Raw genomic sequence first — 21,383 nt, forward strand, 5'->3', positions numbered from 1 at the left:
ATCCCTCCTCTGTGTTCCCAGAGCACTTCATGATGCGCCTACCACAGCCTGCCCCACATGCGAGCACATCCATTTGTTTCCTTGTGATTTCTCTGCCTTGGACTAGATGATAAAGTCCTCAGACTCCATGTTACAATCACTTCCTTTTGCCAGTCATGATAGCAGCTTTGGAACAAAATAGAATGGAATGGAACCTGCTCTGTTCTTGGTTGCTCTTCTTCCCCTGCTCTGTTCTTAACCAAAAGTGGGACTTCTAAATGTAAGCTCCACACACAAGAGCCTTAGCTGTGTTCTTCACTGCTATACCCCAAGGCTGGGAGAGGGCTTGGCACATTCTAGGTACCCAGTAAACATTTCCTGACTGAGTATATGAGGCAGCATCTCTACTTCAACAGCCAGAACTACTGCTGTACCTGTAACAGAAGTCGTGTTTCTGGAAGGTTTGGCAGGCCAAAGGGAAGATATCCAGAAAGGCCCAGAGTGTAGTGCAGGTATCACAAAGGTAGAGAACAATGTCCTTCAATTCCTGTGGCCCAAAGAGAACACTGCGTTATTCTCCCCTACCCCCACGTACGGCTCTGCAGAGGGTCTGAGACAAAGCTGACAGTGTTGGAGGTCCCCCCAAGCATGCTCTGTGCAGGGGGAAAGAACCCCAGACCAGAAGGTGGAGGTCTTAGCAAAGTCTGGCTGTTACGGCTATAAGAGCGCAATCCCAGGCAGGTCAACTTAACCCTTCTACCCTTCTGGTCTTGCCACCATAGCTCCAACGGGCTTACTTACACCCCAGGATCTCTAGGGGGTACTGCTAGCTCAAAGAGAATATGATTCTCACTCCTAGGCTGAGGGAAAACCAAACCCTGCACGTGAAGACAATCCTGTGGTGCAGAGGCAGAACATTCCAGTGAAGACAAGAATAGCAAGCCCACGCTTTTCTTTCATTTTGATGGAGGTATATGGAACATTTCTTGTGCACTTTCCTAATCCTCATAACTCTGAAAAGTATGCTGGGCAGTGGTCTGTCTCCACATTTCACAGATGAGGAGACAGAGGTTCATAGCTAAGATGACCAGCTCCCACGGCACCGAGAGGCTCCCTTCTAAAGCATCTGTCTCACAGCTGTTTTTCCCGTGAGATCATAGGCTCCAGGAGGGCAGATCACAGCTGCCTCGGTCCTGTCATATCTCCAGCGCTCAGCACAGTGTCTGGCGCACACCCAGGCATATTGAACACTGACCTTCTGTCTGTCATCCTCAGTAGGTTCCAAGTTCCATGACAGCAGGTGCTATGTCTGATTCTGTGTACAGCTTTACCCCTAAGGCCTAGTACAGGGCCTGGTCTGTGCGGAGGACCCCTCAGTACAAATCTGCTGGACGAATGAATGGCTCAACAAATAAACCTGCTGAGCTAAATTAAGTGAAGACTGGAACCCCATCCTCTGAAATCTAGTGCCTGCTCTTTCCACTATCTCATCAATGAAGCTCCTAGAAAGAAATGGAAGCCTGAGGAGTATGCTCTAAACCTGGGTGACAGGAATAGGTACTCAGAAAGTTTAGGAAAGGGGCTGCTGAACAGGGAAAGAAGCTGCTGGAAAAGCTTTTTCCCCTCAATCTTCCCAGCTTTAGGGCAGCCAAGCTCTGGCTGGAGGGGACCCAGACAGAAAGAGGCTGGGCTGATGGGCAAGCTCACCTGGAGAGGCATGTCGCTGGGGGTCGACCGGCCTCTCTCCTCAAGCTTCTGGGGTGCGGCACAGGCCCCATCGCCCTGCAATCCACAGTGCTGGAGGATATTGCTGAAAACCTGTGGAATGCAAAAAGTGACTCTCTCCACATCCTGCTGAATCAGCTGTGACCCCCCCCCCCCCCCGTGTCCCGTCCCCCGTCCCCGTCCCCGTCCCCCCCCCCCCCCCATAGCCAGGCAGCCAGGTGTGGGATGGGTCATCTGAAAATTGCCTCAGGATATTTAGAATGTATAGCAGTGTTCCCAGGATACCAGCTGAAATGATGACCTTCCCAGAATCAGGGTCAGAGTGGAAAATGAAATGTATAAGATGGGGACTATGGGAGCATCCTTCTTACAGGATCACAGTGAGGATTAAATGACCAAATGTATGTAAAGCCCCCAGAATCCTGTCTGGATACGCTGGGAAAGCATATGGTAATGAACATTTGAGAGATACATTCAGCAATAATGTATTTTTGGAACCCCTATAGATGGCTATTAATGAGCAGTATATTAAAAAAAAAGACAAATCAACAGTGAGAGGAGAGCAGAGCCTATCATAAAGTTGTACAAGTATTTCATTGACATTTCAGTCTTTAAGTAGGCTGGCATGTAAATACTGCAAAAATTCCTGTGAACAGTGGATATCTCTTGATGGGGTGATTATGGGAGAATATTCACCTTCCTCTTTCTGTTTTTATATTTTTCAAATTTTCTACAGTTAACATTATCTCATAAACATTTGAGGCTCTCATGAGGGAAGCTCAGGTCTCTTAGGAATGCTTTCTTAGATGTATATGGCTATTGGCAAACAATACAAAATGCATGCCAAACTTTTTTGCAGATGTCCTGGACTGCCCTTTAGATTTCGGTCCTGTTCTGGAAGGAAAAGGGGTCTTTCAAACTAAATTTGAAGGGGTGTGGTGAGGGAGAGGACAAAGAGACTGTCTGGAGATAGGTCTAGAGGTAGAATAGGGACCACTAAACCTTTCTCCCCAGCTCTTCCAACAAAGACAAGGATACTCTCAGGTGGGGGTCAGGTCTGCCTCCAAAGCTCACCCTCCCCCGGAGCAAGCAGAGCAAGATTTAGAGTTGGTACCTGAAGGATGGTGGGCACAGTTTCATCCAGGTCGTTATAGTAATTTGGCTGCTGGATAAAGATGTTTCCTAAAAAGAAAAGAGAGTGCTAGGAATTGGTGAAAGAGGGTGGGGGTGGAGCCATTTTGAATGGCTGCCAGCACGCTCTGTGACCTTCTACCCTTTTCCTAAGCCTTTCTGCTCTAGAAAGAGTCCTGACCGCAGCCCTTCTTGGCACTGAACTTTGGCCCAGCCAAGAAACTTCCCCAGGATGGAGGAGGGCCCTTGCTCAGTACAATTTAACCATATAAGCACCTCTGCCTGGAGGATTACCTGAAAGACCTACCCCAATCAAACCGGCTCGCCTTGTCGTTCCCAGGGAGTGATCACACCTGGGCACCGTGCCTCACATGACAACATTGGCTTTGGAAGTGGGAGTTAGTCATCCAGGAAAATTAGGAGATATGATCTCTTTGCTCAAGAAACCTGCTTGCTACAATCCAGGATTCCTGCCAGGCCACGCCTCCAAGAATGTGAGAGACTCCAGGGAGAAATTTCTCTGGAAATTCTCTCACCAGCCGTTTTTTAATTTGCTAGCCAGAGTAATTTATCCTACTCCAAGGTGAGAGGCCTGAGAGGAGCCTGGAGATGGATTTCCTGACACATTTGGGGTTGTTCTTATAAAATGAAGTTCCTCTCTGAGTGTTTACTATTCTCCAAGTGCTACTACTGTGAGTGTGTAGGCTAGAGCATATGGTAACTGGAACTGAATGCAAGTGTTCTGGCTGTCAAAACGGAGATGGAGGGTCACAACTGGCTGGGGAACCTGACCAAACTGTATGCCAATGCCCTGAAGAAGAGGCCATATTCTTTCTTCTACCCATAATCCTAGCATGTAAAGACAGCAGATTATTGGCAGGATGATCTGAAATCCAGGTCTGTCCTTGGCTTCTTTATTGAGGACACCGGAGCCCTTACCCCACCCTACCCCAGAGGATTTGAAAATGAATAGGATCAAAGGCCAGCTGGGCTTGGGGAGTCAGTCAGTCGGTAGGTGGCTGGACTTTCTGTAAACAACTTTCCTGGATGCCACTTCATTCCTTGATTCCAGAAAGCTGCGTTTACCAGCACAGGCTTGCTCAGCACCTCTCACTTCCAGATGGGAGCTTAACCTGCAACCCGTGAGGTGTGCCAACCATCTGCACCCACCTCCTACTCCAGACAGGCAAGGAATGACTGAGCTGTCCCCCACCAACTTCTGCTCTTTCTCGGAAAAGCTGCCTATCGTTAACCTCAAGGTCAAGTCCAAACTCCTGACCATGGCACAAAGAGCTGTGGGAGGTACGGTCCCTGCCAGCATCTCTGGGCACTCTCTCCCCATTCATCACATTGCATTCCTCGTTGGCACCAACCTCAACCTCAGGGAGCAAGCCTTGGCCCTTCCCTCTGCCTTGAGTGACCTCCCAGAGCTAACTCCGCCATAACGCAGGTGTCACCTTCTTCTCTAGGCAGCACTCCTGACCAGGCTTCAGGACCAAGGACTCCTCCATAACCCTGGGCAGATAAGATGGCACTGTTTACCATTCACAGCAGCATGCTGGGCTACCTCTGCTGTTAAGCCCCACTTGTTGCCCACCATATCCCTATCCCCAGGAATGGGGAGAAACCTCCCCCACAATCCTGCCAGTGCTGAAGCCTGAGTAACAGGGATATTGTACAAGCATCAAACTAGAGCAGACTTCACAATCGAGATCTTGAGGGTTTTCTGAGTCCCTCTGTCCCCCTCTATTGAATTCCAATGACAATGAAGATCTCTCTGACTTTTGATCAGACATACTAAAAAGGTTGGGACAGCAATAGCATCCTTTGAGATGTCCCTCCTCAGACTAAATCACTTCAGATTCAGATACTCAGGGTGAAAAGAAGATATTGGCAAAGAGACAGCGAAGTCCATGACTGGACCAAGGCTCCAATTTACTCCTGGTTTGCACAACAGCTTCAAGGGAGTTGAACTGAAAGGCCCTGATTCCAAAATTATACTTGCTGGTTCACAATTCCAGCGTTGAGATTAAAAGAATTTTAAAAGGCAGGGTAAGGACTGAGCTTCTGACCAAAGGACAGTCAGCCTGTGCCACTTCTACCCCCTCTCCCTTGTCAACTTGCTTGCAGCTAGTCTGCTTTGCCCAGGAGTTTCTGAGATACTGGAAAGTGGAGGCTCCTCCTCTCCTTGTTGTGCCTTCTCCTCTGGGGTTGGAAAGAGAGCTGCCGATGTGTGTGTGTGTGTATCTGCAAGCCACTTTTTGGTCTACCCCACACACAGTGAAGGGGATCCTGATGCCCTGTCCTGACTTCTTTTCCATTAACTACCCTCTGAGAGCTTAGAAAGGTGTTCTTAATAAGCTAGTCTAGCATTCACTAGATCTGAGATCTGAGAACACTCTAAAACACCTCAAAATCTAGAAGGGAGCACATTTTTTTGAGAGAGAAGCTTTTATCTGATTCTCAAAGGAATCAGTGATCCAAATGATTGAGCACCCTGGAGCAGGCAGAAATGCCTTGCTCCACCCTCAGCTGCCTGGAGTCGCAGCAGCCAGACATCACCTCTTCCTGGACACACCCACCTCCTTAAACTCAACAGATCCAAAGCTGACCTCACCTCAACTCCCACTCCCCCATCTCCCGACAGCCCTCTTCCCATACCCTGTGCCAGTCTTCTCCAGGATCTTTAGGTTTCCTCTCTCCTGCGAACCTCCTCAGCCCTGCCTCCTTCTGCCTCCTGGATGGCCTTTCCTGCTCCAGCAATCCAAGTCAGTGCTCCCCTGCAAACCCACACTAAAGTGCTGGCCTCCTGCAAGGAGCTGGTTACTGGAAGTCTCCTTGGGCATCTCACCTAGGTGCGTATAATACACTGGGCACTCTGCGAGTGCTCTCCTTACACTACCTCACATTTAATCCCACAGCCACCCTGAGGCAGGTCCTATTATTAGTCTTCCCATTCTTCAGATGAGAAAACTGAGGTTTACTGTGGTTAACTGACTTGGTCAAAGTGATGTGGCTGGGAAGACAGCTGGGTGGGAATTGGGCAGTTCAACTCCATAGCCTGCCTTCTCAGCCACCAAGCAACACCTTCCCCTTAGCACAGAGGCCTGGCAAGTAGCCCTCCCCCATCTGGTCATAGCTTCCCCCTCCTCCCATCTCTGGCTTCATGCCCTCCTGGAATGCTCCATTCTAAGCAAGCAGCTAAACTAATTGTGCCTGCTCTTGCTCATTCATTACATTCTCTTTGTCTTCTGTAAAATTATTAAGGGTCTTTCCCTGGGAAAACAAAAAATTAACTAATGGTCAGGCAATAATTGGATCTGAATGAGAAATCGGAGGTTGCTCCAATAAAAAGGCTGGATGCAAAATTTCATACACAGTATGATCCAACGGTTTTTTAAAAAGCACAGAAAAAAGATGGGAAGGAAATAATAACCAAAGGTTCACAATGATTGTCTCTGGGTATAGGATTTCAGTAATTGTGTTCCAGCTTCTTTATTCTTTTATAACCTTCCAAAATGTTCTAAATCAATATACATGGTATCTTTATCATCAGAAAACACAAGCAAGAATGACCAGCTCAGGGGCTAACTGGGTATCTGGAACACTGTATTCTCCACTCTCTAAGCGAGGAAGACTGACAGGGGCATCAAGGGTGAGCACCTCTCTGTGCCAGGCCCTCTGCCAGGAGCTGGAATTCAAACAGGAATCTGCTGGGGCATTCTGTCTGCAGCATGCTGACAACACTTCTGTTTTCGCTTGTACCTTCCAGCCCACTGCTTCCTGATGAGCTCCAACTGCTGAAGCCCTTTCCTTTCACAAGCCAAGAGTCCTCTCTAAACTCTGCCCCCACTTCTGCTCTCAGCAACAATGCAAATCATGGCATTTTTTAGGCCAGCCCCATCATCCCTGAAGCAGGGAATGACAAAGAGCAAGAGTTTAAGAGACTGGCCTATGTGGACAGAATGGCTTTGCCATTCACTCACCACATGCTCACAGGCAAGTTCCTTACATTTTAGCCTCAGTTTCCTTATCTGTAAATGAGGATAATGACAGTGCGATAATGACAGTACAATCCCAATCATGGGATTGTAGTGAGCATCCAACTGAGATAATATATGTGGCCTGCTCAGCACAATGCAGGTGAGCGAATCCAGTTAGCACTTAAATAAAGGCAAGTGATCCCTGCTTTAATTGACACGTGGACCAATACTAAGACTCCAAGATCCTCCAGGGCAGGAACTGTGTAGTATACATTTTTCTCTCCACCCTTCACCTCCGCCCAATCACTGCTTTCAGAGTTGATACTCACATATGTGTTAAGTGGTTTCTAAGCACCACTTCTACCCCCCTGAATTCCCATGCCCATCCTGATGCCCACTTTGGGAACCTTTAGCTTGGCACGTGAGGACAACTCCACGTCAGCCCCTCACGTAAGGCCCCACTTCCTACGCACCGATCATCTTCTGGAGCAGCGGCGAGTTGCCTTTTCCAAAGAGCACGCAGAGGTCCAGGATCTTTGGGATGTCAAACAGGAAGTTATTGTAGAGGATTTCTCCAAAGGCAGAGGGGGAAATAAAGTGATCCTAAGGAAAAAAGCAGAGAGAAAGGACGGAAGACTTTCCAAAAGCACATTACAAAGTGACAGCAAACACAGGATGACCTTCGGGTCTCAACAGAGGACTGGCATAGAGATGATGGTCCGTCACTATCACGGACACATCTGAGCCTCATGGAGCCACTCTTTACTTTTAAGCAAACTATAAAATGGCTGGGTGAGGAGTCATTCTAAAGTATTTACCAGTAAATAAGCCTGATGTTTGGGATTCCTTCAAAATATACCAGGAATGAAAAAGAAAAAAGGGGAGAGATGAAACAAGATGGGAAAATGTTGATGGCAGCTGAAGCTGGATGACAGGGACATGGAGGTTCATTGTACTTTTGTGGCTATCTCAAGATTTCCCTACTAGAAGAGTTTTTTCTTTTTAAAAAAGCAGGATCCTTTCTTGTAAATAAATACACACACACATAAAGTCAAAGGTAAAAAATTCCCAGAAGGAACATGCACGTTGACAATGGTTATTTCAGGGTGGGGAGTGGATTTTTGAGGTGAACTTCCCTGTCTACATAATATATTTCTGTAATGTTTGAACTGGTTAGAGATGGCATTATTTTTAAAGTTAGGGAAAAAAAAAAAAGCATACACATTCCTTTAAAAACTCAGAATCAAGAATCAAGGTTTTCCTGTGTGACGCACAAAATAAAGGCACAATCACGCATCAACTGGCAAAGGGCCCTCGGCTTCCACTGATGAAAGCACTGGTGTAATGCAGACCGACCCGGTGAATTAGATGAGAAGGAAGGTGGCACAGATTTCTTTCCCAACGGTGAGAAGAAAGACTGAGGAGAGACAAAGAGGAAACCCAATGCTTTCAGCACCTTCATTCCCAGGGGTTGAGAGTCTGGCACAGGGGTGTTGGGTGTCAGTGGCGACCTGTCAGGCGATCAGGGGCTTACTTTGGATTCCTTGTGAGTGGACATGCGGAGGAAGGTGAGAAAAACACTTCGATGGAGGCGCTTCTGCATGTCCACCACCTCAGGGGCTGGGGCCACCCACTCGTCAAATTTTCGGGGGACATAGCGCAGGTAGGAGTCCAGGCACTTCTGCAGGGTCTCATCGAAGATCACCTAAGCCAGGAGACAGAGGATGGCGAGGATTTATCACCGAGGCCTGGGGGCTTGCGAGTGGACTGTGCAGGGGCCATCAGCCCTGGCCTACTGCAAACATTCCAGCCCCAAGAGACCAAGGAGGTATGAATGAGCCCAGGGCTAAGCACGAGTTTCTAAAAAGGACACTTCCGAAGGAGCTGTATAGATGTCATTAAGATTGTGACACAAGACAGCAATCCAAACCACAATTTGCTGTTAAGGGTCCAGTGTAGAAGGAGACAAAAAAGCACCTCCTGGGGGGAGGAAAACAATAACAGCAACCAACCAACGGCATGTCATGTGCTTTGTCTTAGCGTTAATTTTGATAGAATGTTACCTGGCACCAGAATTTATCGTGAGGCAAGGCCAGGAGCCAGTCGAGGTCATTGGCTACGAAGGTGGCGCGTTCCAGGTACTCCTCCACTAGGGCGGGAATGTTGTCTTTAGGGGGCGGTTTGTATAACACAAAATACCGGTCTGCCTTCTGCTCGGGGTGCTACGGATCCAAAAACCACGTGTTAACGTGGCAGAGGTTAGTCAGTAAGGGCCCATTTGCCAACCCACAGCAATGACAACACTTGGCTGTTTCAACTAGTGACCCTCCAAGGAGCTTTTAAGCATAAAGAACCAAGTGTATCTAACAAAGGGGGCATGGTTGCAACCAGGGAACACTAGGCTATCATTAAAAAACCGTGTTTCTGAAGAATACTTAATGACCAGGGGAAAGGTTAAAGGGGAGGAAAAACAGGATACAAAACTAGTTAATATAACTCAATTTTGGTGGCTTTTTTTTTTTTTAAGTATATATATTTAACACATTCACATACCCGTACAGATTTTTTTTTTAAAAGAAGAAGTGAGGGAGGCTATACCAAAAAGCTAACAGTGGTTATCTCTTGCGGGGATGGGGGTGGATTATGACTTGAATAGATATTCAAAGTTTTGTAAAATGAGTGGGTATTATTTTTAAAATTAATTTTTAATGATATAAGTGAGATATGAGCAAGTTTGTTTTCAATCACTTAAAACTTCAGAGAAGGTAAGTCACGGTCCCAGTGCCCCTCCAGAGGTAACCACTCATCATCCTTGCAGAGCTTTTCTAGGCATTTCCATTAAAATATACCCAAATTAAACAGAATATTGTTTGGATCTGTTTTTCTTTTTCCTATTTTACCTAAATGTACATATCATCCTGTACATATCATTATGCTGTATCCTTTTTATAATCAGGAAGGAAAAAAAAAACTGTAATTTTTTTAAAGATGCTCAAGTAACTCAGCTCTGAACCACAAATTCTCTCTTCCAACCCTTACCTTGCTGTGAACAAACCTTACTTTGTTCACCAAAAAGAGGAGAAGACGGGCTCAGTTTTCTCCTCTGACACTACATAAGAGTTGCCTTCTCTGGGGAAGTGGTAATAGGACGAAGGCCAGGCAACGTCTCAGCTGTTTTCAGCCACAGTCCTCCCACGTCCAGATCCGACAGTCCAGGGGCAGAAGAAAGACACATCTTAAGAACCCTCCAGGCCTCCCTGCTGTCTAAGGCACGTTTTCACAAGCATTCCTCGGGGGCCCAACCACGCAAATCAGAATTTCTATATTGGGGTTCCAGGTACAAATTTGTTGGAAAAAATAATTTTGTGGACTGAGACAAGCTGATCCTACATTTGAGTCTAGATCCTAAATTCATTCATCTTGTTGGTTTTCAAGCTCCTCCCCCTCCCCAATCTGTCAAGCCCTCAATTCTTAGGTCACTTCTCAGGCTGTGGTTCTCATTGCTCCTCTCCCCAGCACAGACAAGCATACTCTTGACCGGCTACCTTCCCAGCCCTCCTACAATTACTGTGGGTCCCGCTGTGCTGGGTGTGGTGGAGCACCAGAAGAAAAGTGTCCTGGGGCTCACAGAGCCCTTGTGCCCGAGGGTTAGATGCAGATCCAAACCACCAAGGAAGCCCAAAACACTGAGCTGCACCACAGCGGTGTGGGAGGGAGGAGACTGCAACCAGAGGACAAGGGACAGCTTCCCAGAGCAGGCAGCACCTGAGGAGGCTCAGTTTGTTTGTTTGTTTGTTTGTTTTTAGGTACTAGAGCCTGGGTATTGAACCCAGGACCTCGTATGTGGGAAACCAGGGCTCAACTACTGAGCCACATCGCTTCTCTGAGTTGGTTTCTTTCATTTGTTCTGCTTGTTGTTCTTTTTTTTTTTTTCCTTTTCAGGAGGCCCAGGAACCGAACCTGTGACCTAGATATAAGAATCAGCATTTTTAAGGAGAGATAAAAGGAAACAGGTGTAGCTCAGCAGTTGAGCACCTACTTTACATGAGGTCCCAGGTTCAATCCCCAGTACTTCCTTTAAAAAAAAAAAAAGGAGGCATAAAAATGGGCCAGTGTAACTAAGGGACTGATTGCCCAAGGTGGTGGAGATAGATTTATAGGAAGAGAATGCTGGAATGCTGGTAATAAGAGCCACCATTTATCAAGCTCCTGCCATGTACCAGCTGCTGCGAAAGTATGTCCCATAGTCTTTTTAAATTTTTTTATCTACAACTATTTAAAAGGGAGATAGCATTCTCCCCCTTTTACAGAGGAGGAAATGAAGACTCAGTAAGATTCAGGAACTTTCCCAAGGTCACAGGGCTAAGGAATCAACTGGGCCAGGATTGAAGCAAACTTACACAGCAGACCCACTCATTAAATGGCCTATGGTATGCCTGTGCCACCTTGGTCTCACTGCTTATCCTTCTGTTCCTAGCTCTGACCTCACCTCCTCTAGGAAGCTTCTCTGACTGTCATCCCAGATTTAGTTAGGGGTTCAGTCTGTGCTTAACCTACTATAGCATTTGTAGAACTGTATTAAGAGTCTGATTTCAGATGAGTGGTTGCTGGGAACAGGGTGAGAGGGCAGGCTGGATTACAGAGGCAGGAGGAAATTTGGGTGTGGTGGTTTTCATTATCTTGATTATGGCAATGGTTTTGCAGGTATATATAGACAGCAAAACTTACCAAATTACACACTTAAAATACATACAGTTTACTGTCCTTCAATTATACCTTGATAAAGTAATTTAAAGAGGGCCTGCCTTCTCAACTGTCTTCCCCACTGGCCTTAAGTTGCTGGTGACAGTCTGAGCCTCACTCCCTAAACAGCATCCCCAGTCCCTAGAATAGAGCCTGGCCTCCAGCAGATTCTCTGGACACATCTGCTGGCCATTCAAAGGAATGAATGGAGGGCATGAAGGGCCAGATCCTGCAAGGTCTTGCTAGTGCAGACTTAATTCTGCAGGGTATGGGGGGCCGTGGAGGATTTCAGAGCAGGGGAGGAGACAGCTGTGTCCTCTCTCCTACCCAAGACCATGCCACTGTTCCAGCCTGGCTTAGGTCCTGCCTGCTCTATGGAGCTTTCTGAACATTCTCTACCTATCACACTTCTTTTCTATTTATCTTGACATGACACCAGTCTCCAAATGCTCCAGTCACATGAATCTTGTCTTCCTCAACAGCCCACTCACCCCTTCAGCCAAAGATGTTATTTCTTTTGGATCTGCAATAGCACCAAGTACGTGCTGTGCACACAACATCTACTCAATAAACATTAGCTCCATCTGTCACACTACAAAGGCAGTGTCGTGGCTGCCCTTGGTTAGAGATCTTCTTGCCCCAAAGTGAGACTAAAGGGATGAATGGGGGTGGGTACACACCTCGGAACAATCTTTCAGTAGTTTCCCATGGCCCACAGAGTAACTCTCTTCAACGTGGCCAATGAGACCCCTCCTCGACTGGGCAGCTGTCTTCCTCGGCTCATCCCTCTTCCTATTCCATCCTTGGTTCAATACTTCTGTCACTGTCACTGTCTTCCTCACCATCCTAACTACCAATTATTGAATGTTCACCCTGTCCCAGGCATAATGCTAACCCACAAGATGTCACCTTATTCAATCCTCACACCCACCCACCAGCTGGTCCACAGTAATCACCTATGATTAATCTTTTCTTGGATCCTGGGGTTTATATTGTTAAGTAACTTGTCCAAAGTTATACAGCCAAATAGGATTGTGATTTAATGCAAAGCTTGTGCTCCTTAATTCTGCTATACTGCTTCTGCCCCAAGAGACTTGTGGGTCGTGTGAGAGCTCTCACAGAGCCCACAGTCTAATGCCCCAGGTGTGCAGTACACGGGGGAGAAATATACCGGGGTAGATAATCAGATTCAACCACTCGAGGAGCCAGCCTCCACCAGAGCTGTCCAACAGTGCCTTCTGTGAAGTTTGGATTGTTCTAGATCTGTGCTGGTCCATATGGTAGCCCCTTGCTGCATGGGGTTATTTTAATTTAAATTAATTAAAATTAAATTTAAAAATTCAACTCTTCAGTCATACTAGCCACATTTCAAGTACTCAATAGATACAGGGGACAAGTGGCTACCATAGTGGATGCTTCAGTTCTAGATTTTCTGATAAATATCCTCCATTCATAAAAATGTTATGAAAAGGAAACAAGAGACTTTATAGCACAAAGGTTAAGGATATAAGTTCTAGGTCAGCTTTGCTAGGTGCCTGACTCAGCTCTGTGACCTTGAACAAATGATCTCTACTCTTCCATTTCCTCATCTATAAAATGGGGACAATCATAATATCTTATCTATGGGACTTTGGGCCAACTTAAATGAAATCATCCAGGTGAAGTGTTTAGAACGGTTTGGCCCAGAATGAGGACTCTATAAATGTAAACTACTCATACTAGGGAGAATTTAGGAAACAATAATAAGAAGCCACCCAGAAGGCAGGAAATAAAATGCCAAGTTCCTGTTTCCCACAACTCTACTCAAGCCTCCAGAAAATCCTTCCTCCCACCTTGTTCAAGTAAGCTCATATTCTTGGGAAAACAAGTGGGTACGGGGTCTGTCTCCTTCTTCAGCAGCCTGGCACCTTTCCACGGCTCTAATCTCTCCGCCACAGGTAATCGGCATGTTCACAGCCTCCTTGTTTTTCAGTCTCACAAGCCCTGCCAGAGTCTCTGTATGTGGTGCTTCTTATCCCATTGAGATAAAAGACTGCTCCAACCTCTGAGATCAGTGTTCCCACCGAAGTGTGGATAGCAGCTTAGAAGGCTCTGAAAAAGTCCTGCCTGAAACATGAACACCTCCCACAGGGTCAAATCCCTGAACCGGGCTTTGGGCTGGATCCATTTCCAGGCCAGCTCAGGCTGAATCAGAACTGCCACCAGTTTCTGATTCAAAATTAAATGCTTCGGTGGAAGGTGTGGGGTAGTAACATGGAAAATATTACTCAAATTCGAGCTGCTACTCGGAAGGAAACTTCTACACACGGCCTGGAAGGACCTAGTAATGTCCCAGCCACTGAAAACCATGGCTCTAGGGTCATTCTTGGAACAGATAAAGAAGGAATTTACATTTTGCTTCTGAAATTGCAAGAATGATAATATCAGGCTGAATGGCCTCAAGGCACCGGCTCACCAGCGCTGGAGAAGTCCTCAGCTTTCCTGTCTTCGGGTCCTTGTGGGTGATCTGGAGTTCGTCCAGGGGCAGAGCTGGCATTGTGCTGTGTGACCCTCCTGAAAGGAATATGGATGGGAAGAAGAGAGCAGACATGCAGGCTCCTCGGGACAGGGTCCTGCTCTGTCAGAAAAGCTTCAACTCCAGCTCTTGGTGAGGAGAGGAGTGGTGGTGCTCAGAGAAGGCTTGGGTGGTACACTTCAAAGGACCTGGAAGGCCTGGTTTATGCAGCTAACAGTCCAGGAGGAAATGACTTTTTTGCCTAAAGCAGTAGTTCTTGACTGAAGAGGAAAACCCTCCCAGATGACTCCTGATATACCCCCATCCACTTGGAGAAGTATAGGCTGAAAGTGCCTAGAAAATCTTTATTATGGCTTTGGTTCTGTACCCTCCATGGTCTGTAAGCTCTGTGAAGACAGGGCCTGGGACTCTTCTCCAGTGACCAGGACAGGCCTGGCACAGAAGAGGTCTCATCGAATGGGGGTTAATTGAATAAGGGCACTCTGCTAGGAACCCTATCCAGATTTTTAGTCTTTTAAGAGTTACAGCCATGGGCCTTTCCTTACTTGTAGAGGGTGTTAAGATTTACAACCTCCTTATGCTTCAGAAAAGGGATTATCATTCTCATTTGTCAAAAAGGATGTGGATAAACAAAAGGTACATGAATGTACCAGAAGGAAGGCAGAAGTGACAGAAGACTGCCAGTGCGAGCTTCTTTCTACAGAGGTCCAAACTGCTCTAGAGCCAGGGAATGGCAGACCCGAGGGCACCTGTCTTCTGGATTTCTTACAATTCTACTCGGCTTGGCCCACCGAAGGACATGTGTGATGGCTAGGTTATGAAACTGAAGTGAATTCATGCCCCTTAAAAGACATGCCAGGGGAGCAGGTCTAGCTTAGTGGTTGAGTGCCTTCTACTCATGTATGAGGTCCCAGGTTAAATTCCCAGTACCCCCTTAAAAAAAAAGACATGCCATAAAAAGTTGGCACAGTCTTAGTGGCAACATGAAGAGGAGCACGGTCAGCCGTGAATTAATGGCTGTCCCATATCTGAAATATCCAGATCCTGGTGGTATGAAGAGAAGTCTCTCTTCTAGACTTTGCCTGATAAGGCAAAGTCTTTGCCCTGGAGGAGCTTATAGTCTAATAACGATGATGACAATAGCAGCAGCAATGCGTTTATTATGCACTAGGACTTCTAGGTGCTTTTCTCACATTAACTCACTTTCCCAGTATTAAACGCTCACAACAACTCTGTAAGGTTGGTTCTAGTATTGTCTTCACTTTATCAATAAGGGAATAGAGGCTCAGAGAGGGTAAGAAACTTACCCAAGGTCTCACAGTTGGTAGGTGTAAAGCAGGCCGGTTCTTAATGGTCAATGATACTGCCTAGACTAGTCTAGACTAGCTCAGGGATCGTCAAGAGAGGATTTCTAGAAGAGAGAGCCTGAGTTGAGTCTTGACAGTGGGGCAGGCCTGCGAAGAAGTGGAAGTGAAGGGTGCCCAGGCTTTGTATGTAAGGAACCTTGGCTCACAGTCTCTACTGTGAAGATCCCCATCCTACAGGGATCAGTCTAAATAGTCCTTGAGACCTAGTCCAGCTCTGGGATCCCAGTGGATCAGATACATGGTCCCTGAATACATGCGATGGCCTGAAAAAAAATGATATAAGGCAAAATAATGAAACAAGCCTGGGGTTTCAGCTTTCAGCTTTACAAGAGGGTAGAGAATACCCTCTGCTGTGTGAACATTCTTTCTCATCATGTTACTATCTTACTGGCCTCTCACAACAACCCAGTTAAGGACAAATATTATTACGCTCAGATGTCCAAAGAGGGCTCTGATTTGCTCAAAGCAAATGCATTAATGGCCAAACTAAAACTGAAGCCCAGTTCTTATGCCTTGGCACCTGGGGCTCTTGTGATGAGCGTGTTAAAAATACCTCTTTCCTAACCACCCCAGAGATGCTCAGAGTGCAGCTGGAAACTCAGGGGTTTGTATGCTAGCTTTGAGAAGTCTAAATGCTTCACAGGCCCAGTTCTTTCCATGCTCATCTGCCAAAAACATCAGTGGGAGTGCCCGGCGCAGGGACCTAGGGTGAGGAAGGAGTAAGATGGAAAAAGCAGTACTGCACTCTTTAAACACGGCTCGAGTCCAGGCCCAGACAAGCAGAGTCAGTGCCTACCTTCAGAAGAAACCTACTCTACAAGCCAGTGCCTACGTACCAGGGCAGAACAGGGGGCAGGCTGGTGTGGTAGTTGAAAGTGCGGGCTCTACAGTCCTGCAGCCCATGTTTAAATCCTGCTCTGCCTTATCTTACCCATATTACCTTACCTTAAGACAGTTCCTTAACCTCTGTGAGCCTTGATTTCCTCATCTGTAAAATCGGGATGTTAACGGTACATATCTCCTAGAGTTACCGGAAGAAGAAATCAACACTAACTGTTCAACACAGTACCTGGCATATAATAAGCACTTAATGACGTTGAGCTCTTATTGTTATTCAGGTTCCAACAATAAACAGAACCCTCTGGGCTTCCTCACGTATTCAGCAAATACTGACTGAATACATTGTGGGTCCTAGGTATGTAAATGGCTATCATTTGGTGTGATTAAGAGCCATAAGAGAAGAAATTTCCAAAATTGGAGCACAGCAGAGATGAGTTCTATATGGGAGAACATCATAGAGAAGGCGACCTAAAACCTAGGTGTTGAAGGAGAGGAGGAAAAAGTGAGGAGGAAGGGCACTCCAAGCAGAGAACAAGCATAAGCAAAGAGTCTTAAAAAGCGTGCCTTTCAAGGAAGAGGGAGATATTTCGTGTTGTTAAATTAGTGTACAAGGTCAAGGAGGGGACGGCAGAGACAGAAGTTAGGTGAAAAGAGGTTGGATAGGGAAGATGGGGCCAGTTTAAAAGAACCTTGAATGCTATGCTAAAGCTTTGGCCTTTCATCTGAGGCAGGGAGGAGTCTTTTAAGGAGGGGAGGGATCTGATTAGAAAGAGAGGATAGTAATCTGGTGGCAGGAAAGACCGCCTATAAATCACAGGAGTGTGTGTAAATCATCTCACTCATCCATTTGATTCTTTTTTGAGCACCTACTATGTCAGGCACTGAAGTCCAGAGAACACTTAAAGTTGGCAAATAACAACTCTGGTTCTGTCCTTCAGAGCACACATTCTTAACAGGAAAGACAGACACTAATCAAATAACAACACAAGCAAGTAAAAATCAAAACCAGGAACATGGGGCTATAACACCATTTAACAGAGGGACCAGACTGGAGGAAGGGAGGTTAAGATTTCATCTAAAGTATGAGTTTAATTTCATCTAAACTAATTAGGGAAAGATTAGACTATAAGTTCTAAAAGGACCATGATCATGACTATGTCTGTACCCACAGGCTGGGCAGCAGAAGCCAAAAGTTAGCAAAGAGTTTTCTTTAGGAGGGGAGCTGGACCAACCACCAATTATTGTAAGGCCAGAAAATCAAATATCCCAGGGGCGATTTCTGCCTCAGCTTCCCTCACTGTCATCTTTCTTCAGGTCTCAGTTCAATATCGTGCTCATCTTTCTTCAGGTCTCAGTTCAATATTGTGCTACTCAGAGACCTTCCCAGATCGCCCTATAGTATTAACTCCTCCAGTCACTCTTGGGCATTCACTGGGAGCTGAAGGTCTCTTCCTACTAGACTGTAAACTCTGTGAGAGCAGGAGCCTTGACTAGCTTTCTCTATTTTAATCCCCAGTGCCAAGATCTGTGCCTGTCGCGTGGGAGGCGCCCCACAAGTATCTGTTGATCAATGAATGAACCCTGAGGAAAGTGAAGCCCGAGGTGGGGGAACCATGGCTTGTCCAAGGTTATTCTGGGACTGAGCCTCGAACCCGGAGCTCCGGATCCGGCGGCCGGGCCTTCGGGAGAGCTCACGACCCCTGGGGCCGGATGAATCTCGGCCTCGGTGTGGGAGCAGGGAGGCCCGAGGCCTCCCGAGGCATGGCCGCGGCTCCTCCCGGGCCCTGGGCCCCCCATCCAACAGGGTCCCACAGCACACTCACCTAGGTGGCTCCACCACCGGCGATACGCCGCCACCGCCGCCGCCGCAGCCGCTCACGGTGACAGCTCGCGGAATTTAGCCACTTCCGGAGTCAAACAGCGATTCCGCAGGCGCAGACAGGAAGCCCCGGCCCGGCCCCGCCCCCGGCGCCCCGAGGCCCCGCCCCCAGCGCCAACGACCGCCGCCTCACGCAGCCGGGAAACCGGGCCCGCCCCTGGCCACGCCCCCACCAGACTTGAGACTCCGCCCCAAGGCAGACCCGGGTTTGTGGCCACGTGTCCCGTCCCCTCCTCCATCTTCCTATTTTAGCAGAGAGGTTGGGAGGTGTGCTGTGGGCGGGTTACGGCCACCTCTCAGGGTATCCTGAGTGTGGCACCCAGGACGCTTCTCATAATCCCGAACTTCCACTTCCTCCCCAGCTTCCTCCATTATCCTTACAAATTTAATCCGGAAAAGTAGTTTTAACTAATCAAACACATAAGCGTGATATCAAGCGAAAGAAGGCAGAGAAGAGTGCAGACTGTGCGATTCTATTTATAGGAAGTTCTAGAACAGGCAAAACTAATAGTGGAAATAGGGATTAGGATGATGGTTACCTGTGGGGTGGTGACTGGGAGGGACCAGAAAAGAGGCTGGGCAGGTTCTGTGTCATCATTTGTTGTTTACAGAGGTATTTGTTCACTTTGGAAAGTTTATCAAACGATGTATCTGTGATTTGTGCACATTTTTGTCTGTATGCAATACTGTTAAAATAGTCTTCAAAATATCAGGAGGGGGAAGTGGATGTCGTTCAGACAACTGGGCTCCGGTCTACTATATAGGAGATCCCAGGTTCGAAGCCCAGGGCCTCCTGGTGAAGGCAAGCTGGCCTATGTGGTGAGCTGGCCCACGAAGAGTGCTGGCCTGCGCGGAGAACTTCCCTACGCAGGAGTGCTGGCCCACGCGGAAAGCTGGTGCAGCAAGATGATACAACAAAATGAGACACGGAGAGAGAATAAGAGACGCAGCAGATCAGCGAGCTGAGATGGTGCAAGAGAATGATCGCCTTTCTGCCACTCGGGGAGGTCCCAGGGTGAGTTCCCAGAGCCACCTAATGAGAAGATAAGTAGATGCAGAAGAACATACAGCAAATGGATATAGAAAGCAGACAATGGAGGGAGGGGGGAGAAATTAAATATATATATGTATCATATCAGGAGAGTTGAGTACAGCTTCCTGAAGAGCAGATTGCAATTCTTCCACAGAATGTGGTGCACCAGACTCATCCCAGAAAGCTAGTTAAAAACAAATATATCTGGTCTCATTACATTGCCTGGCTCATAGTAAAGGTTCTAAAGCAACTACCATAATTATCATGTGGGTGCTATGGCGGCCCTTAATGGAGCACACTACCCAGACCTCATGGGAAGACATCATGAAATATTACCCAGCACCTCTTGCTATATGCATTGGGGCTGCAAGGAGAGATGGCAGCAAGAAAACCAACAGCTGTGGGGCAATGTGGTAAGAGCAGGGTGCTGAGGAAGTGAGGAAGGTGGGCTCTGAACCAGAAATGGGGTGAGAGAGATTGGATACTAGTTATGTATTGGTGCATTACAAAATTACCACAGACTTTGTAGTTTAGAATAACACATGTTTATTATCTCACGGTTTCCATAGGTCAAGAGTCTCTGTGTGGCTTAGCTAGGTCCTCTGCTTCAGGGTCCCACCAGGCTGCAATCAAGGTGTCAGCCAGGCCTGGGGTCTCATCTGAAGACTCAAGGGTCAGGTTGCAAGTCCATGGGATTGTTGACAGGTAATTAGGAGAGTCTATTGTAAATTTAGTCTAATGTAAGGAACATAATCACAAAAGGGGCATTCTATCTCCTTTGCCATCTACTGTTTGCAGGTCCCACCCTCACTCAAGAGGATGGGATTACACAAGGACATGAATACCAGGAGGTAGGATCATTGGGGTCTACAATAGAGTCTGTTCGCCACAGATACTTAGGAAGCATGGGCAGAATACATTAACCCCAGATATGCAGCAGAGGAAGTGGTGGTACAGTGAGATAAAGCCTAATCAAGATAGTAATGGCTACATTTATCAGACACTTACTCCACCCCAGGCACAGGACTAAGCATTTTATGGATATTATCTCCTTTACTCTTTACAACAATTGTATATTATTAGATTGGAACTGTAATTATCCCATTATAAAAGAGGTTTAGAGACTAAGTCAAGTTCACAGAGCTGGTAAGTGGGTAGAGTGGGAATTTGAACCCAGCTCTGTCTGACTCTAGAACCTGCCCTCATAGCCTCTCTAAAAAGAAGCTTTCCAATCTCAGTGAGATGCGTTTGAGGGACTCAAGTCCAGGAAGAACTCTGCAGCCAAGTGCTGCAAGGTGCAGAACCATGGATGATTTGCTTTGTTGTATCATTTTTCAAGCAAACTTGGTCTTCCACTTATACAGAAGGGACAGAAAAAGGTGCCTGTTTTTTTTTTTGTTGTTGTTGTTGTTGTTTGTTTTTTTCTGGCACCACACACTTTGGGCATACAGGAAAATATAATTGGTATCTTGGTGATGGCTTGGAAGGCAATCTTTAGTACAGAGAAAACTTAAAATAGGACTTCTGGCAAAAATGTGTATATTGGTTTCATCTTTTCCCTATGGATACAAAAGCATTTGTATCCCTGAGGTTTTGGAATTGAATATTGTAATATAACTATAAAAAGACACAAATATCCAACATGACCCCTAACTTCTCCAAGCATATCTCAGTTTTCTCATGTCTTAAAAGGGGTCATTAATATCTATCTCACTGTCATCAGGAGGATTAAATGAGATTAACATAGGCAGTGCAAAGTACGTAAAAGAAATTACAGTGGAGAGGAAGGAAGGACTGGAGGAAGGAAAGAATGAAAGAATCCTGTCAATTGGAGTGTTGACCCGTACCCTTCTTTCATCACTCCTTTGCCTGAAGAGATTAATAAGAAATCTGAGCTTCTGAAGGAGGCATTCTTGTTTGAGATAACACTGCCCAACTGAAATTAAATTTAAAAAGCCAGTTTAGCATTTGAAACAGATGAATGAATAAACAAAATGGGGTATATACATGCAATGAAATATTATTCAGGCATAAAAAAGGAACGAAGTTCTGATATGTGGTATAACACGGACAAACCTTGAAGATACCAGGTTGAGTAAAATAAACCAGATCCAAAGGACAGATATTGTATGATTAAATAACAAGAATAGGTAAATTCATAAAGACAGAAAGTAGAACAGAGATTACT

At 46.5% G+C, this 21,383-nt stretch overlaps 1 protein-coding gene across 5 annotated transcripts in view; it reads right to left on the bottom strand.

The window, feature by feature from the left end:
• The window catches only part of ASCC2 (activating signal cointegrator 1 complex subunit 2), a 36,244-nt gene extending 18,011 nt beyond the window's left edge, over positions 1 to 18,233 (bottom strand). Inside the window, exons 1-9 of one of the 5 annotated variants that reach the window (XM_071209852.1) lie at positions 18,107 to 18,198; positions 16,389 to 16,464; positions 14,017 to 14,114; positions 8,882 to 9,040; positions 8,353 to 8,523; positions 7,292 to 7,421; positions 2,819 to 2,886; positions 1,687 to 1,797; positions 414 to 526 (exon numbers count right to left, since the gene is read on the bottom strand). In XM_071209852.1, the coding sequence (XP_071065953.1) occupies positions 414 to 526; positions 1,687 to 1,797; positions 2,819 to 2,886; positions 7,292 to 7,421; positions 8,353 to 8,523; positions 8,882 to 9,040; positions 14,017 to 14,097 (833 nt within the window). In that variant the 5' untranslated portion in view covers positions 14,098 to 14,114; positions 16,389 to 16,464; positions 18,107 to 18,198. Of the gene's footprint in view, positions 1 to 413; positions 527 to 1,686; positions 1,798 to 2,818; positions 2,887 to 7,291; positions 7,422 to 8,352; positions 8,524 to 8,881; positions 9,041 to 14,016; positions 14,115 to 16,388; positions 16,465 to 18,106 lie in introns of those variants that run through there. The other 4 variants (XM_058281620.2, XM_071209853.1, XM_058281622.2 and 1 more) reach the window with 4 other exon arrangements.
• Between the last annotated feature and the right edge of the window lie 3,150 nt (positions 18,234 to 21,383).

The sequence above is a fragment of the Dasypus novemcinctus genome, chromosome 19, assembly GCF_030445035.2.
Source record: "Dasypus novemcinctus isolate mDasNov1 chromosome 19, mDasNov1.1.hap2, whole genome shotgun sequence".
In the NCBI taxonomy this organism is placed as follows: domain Eukaryota; kingdom Metazoa; phylum Chordata; class Mammalia; order Cingulata; family Dasypodidae; genus Dasypus; species Dasypus novemcinctus.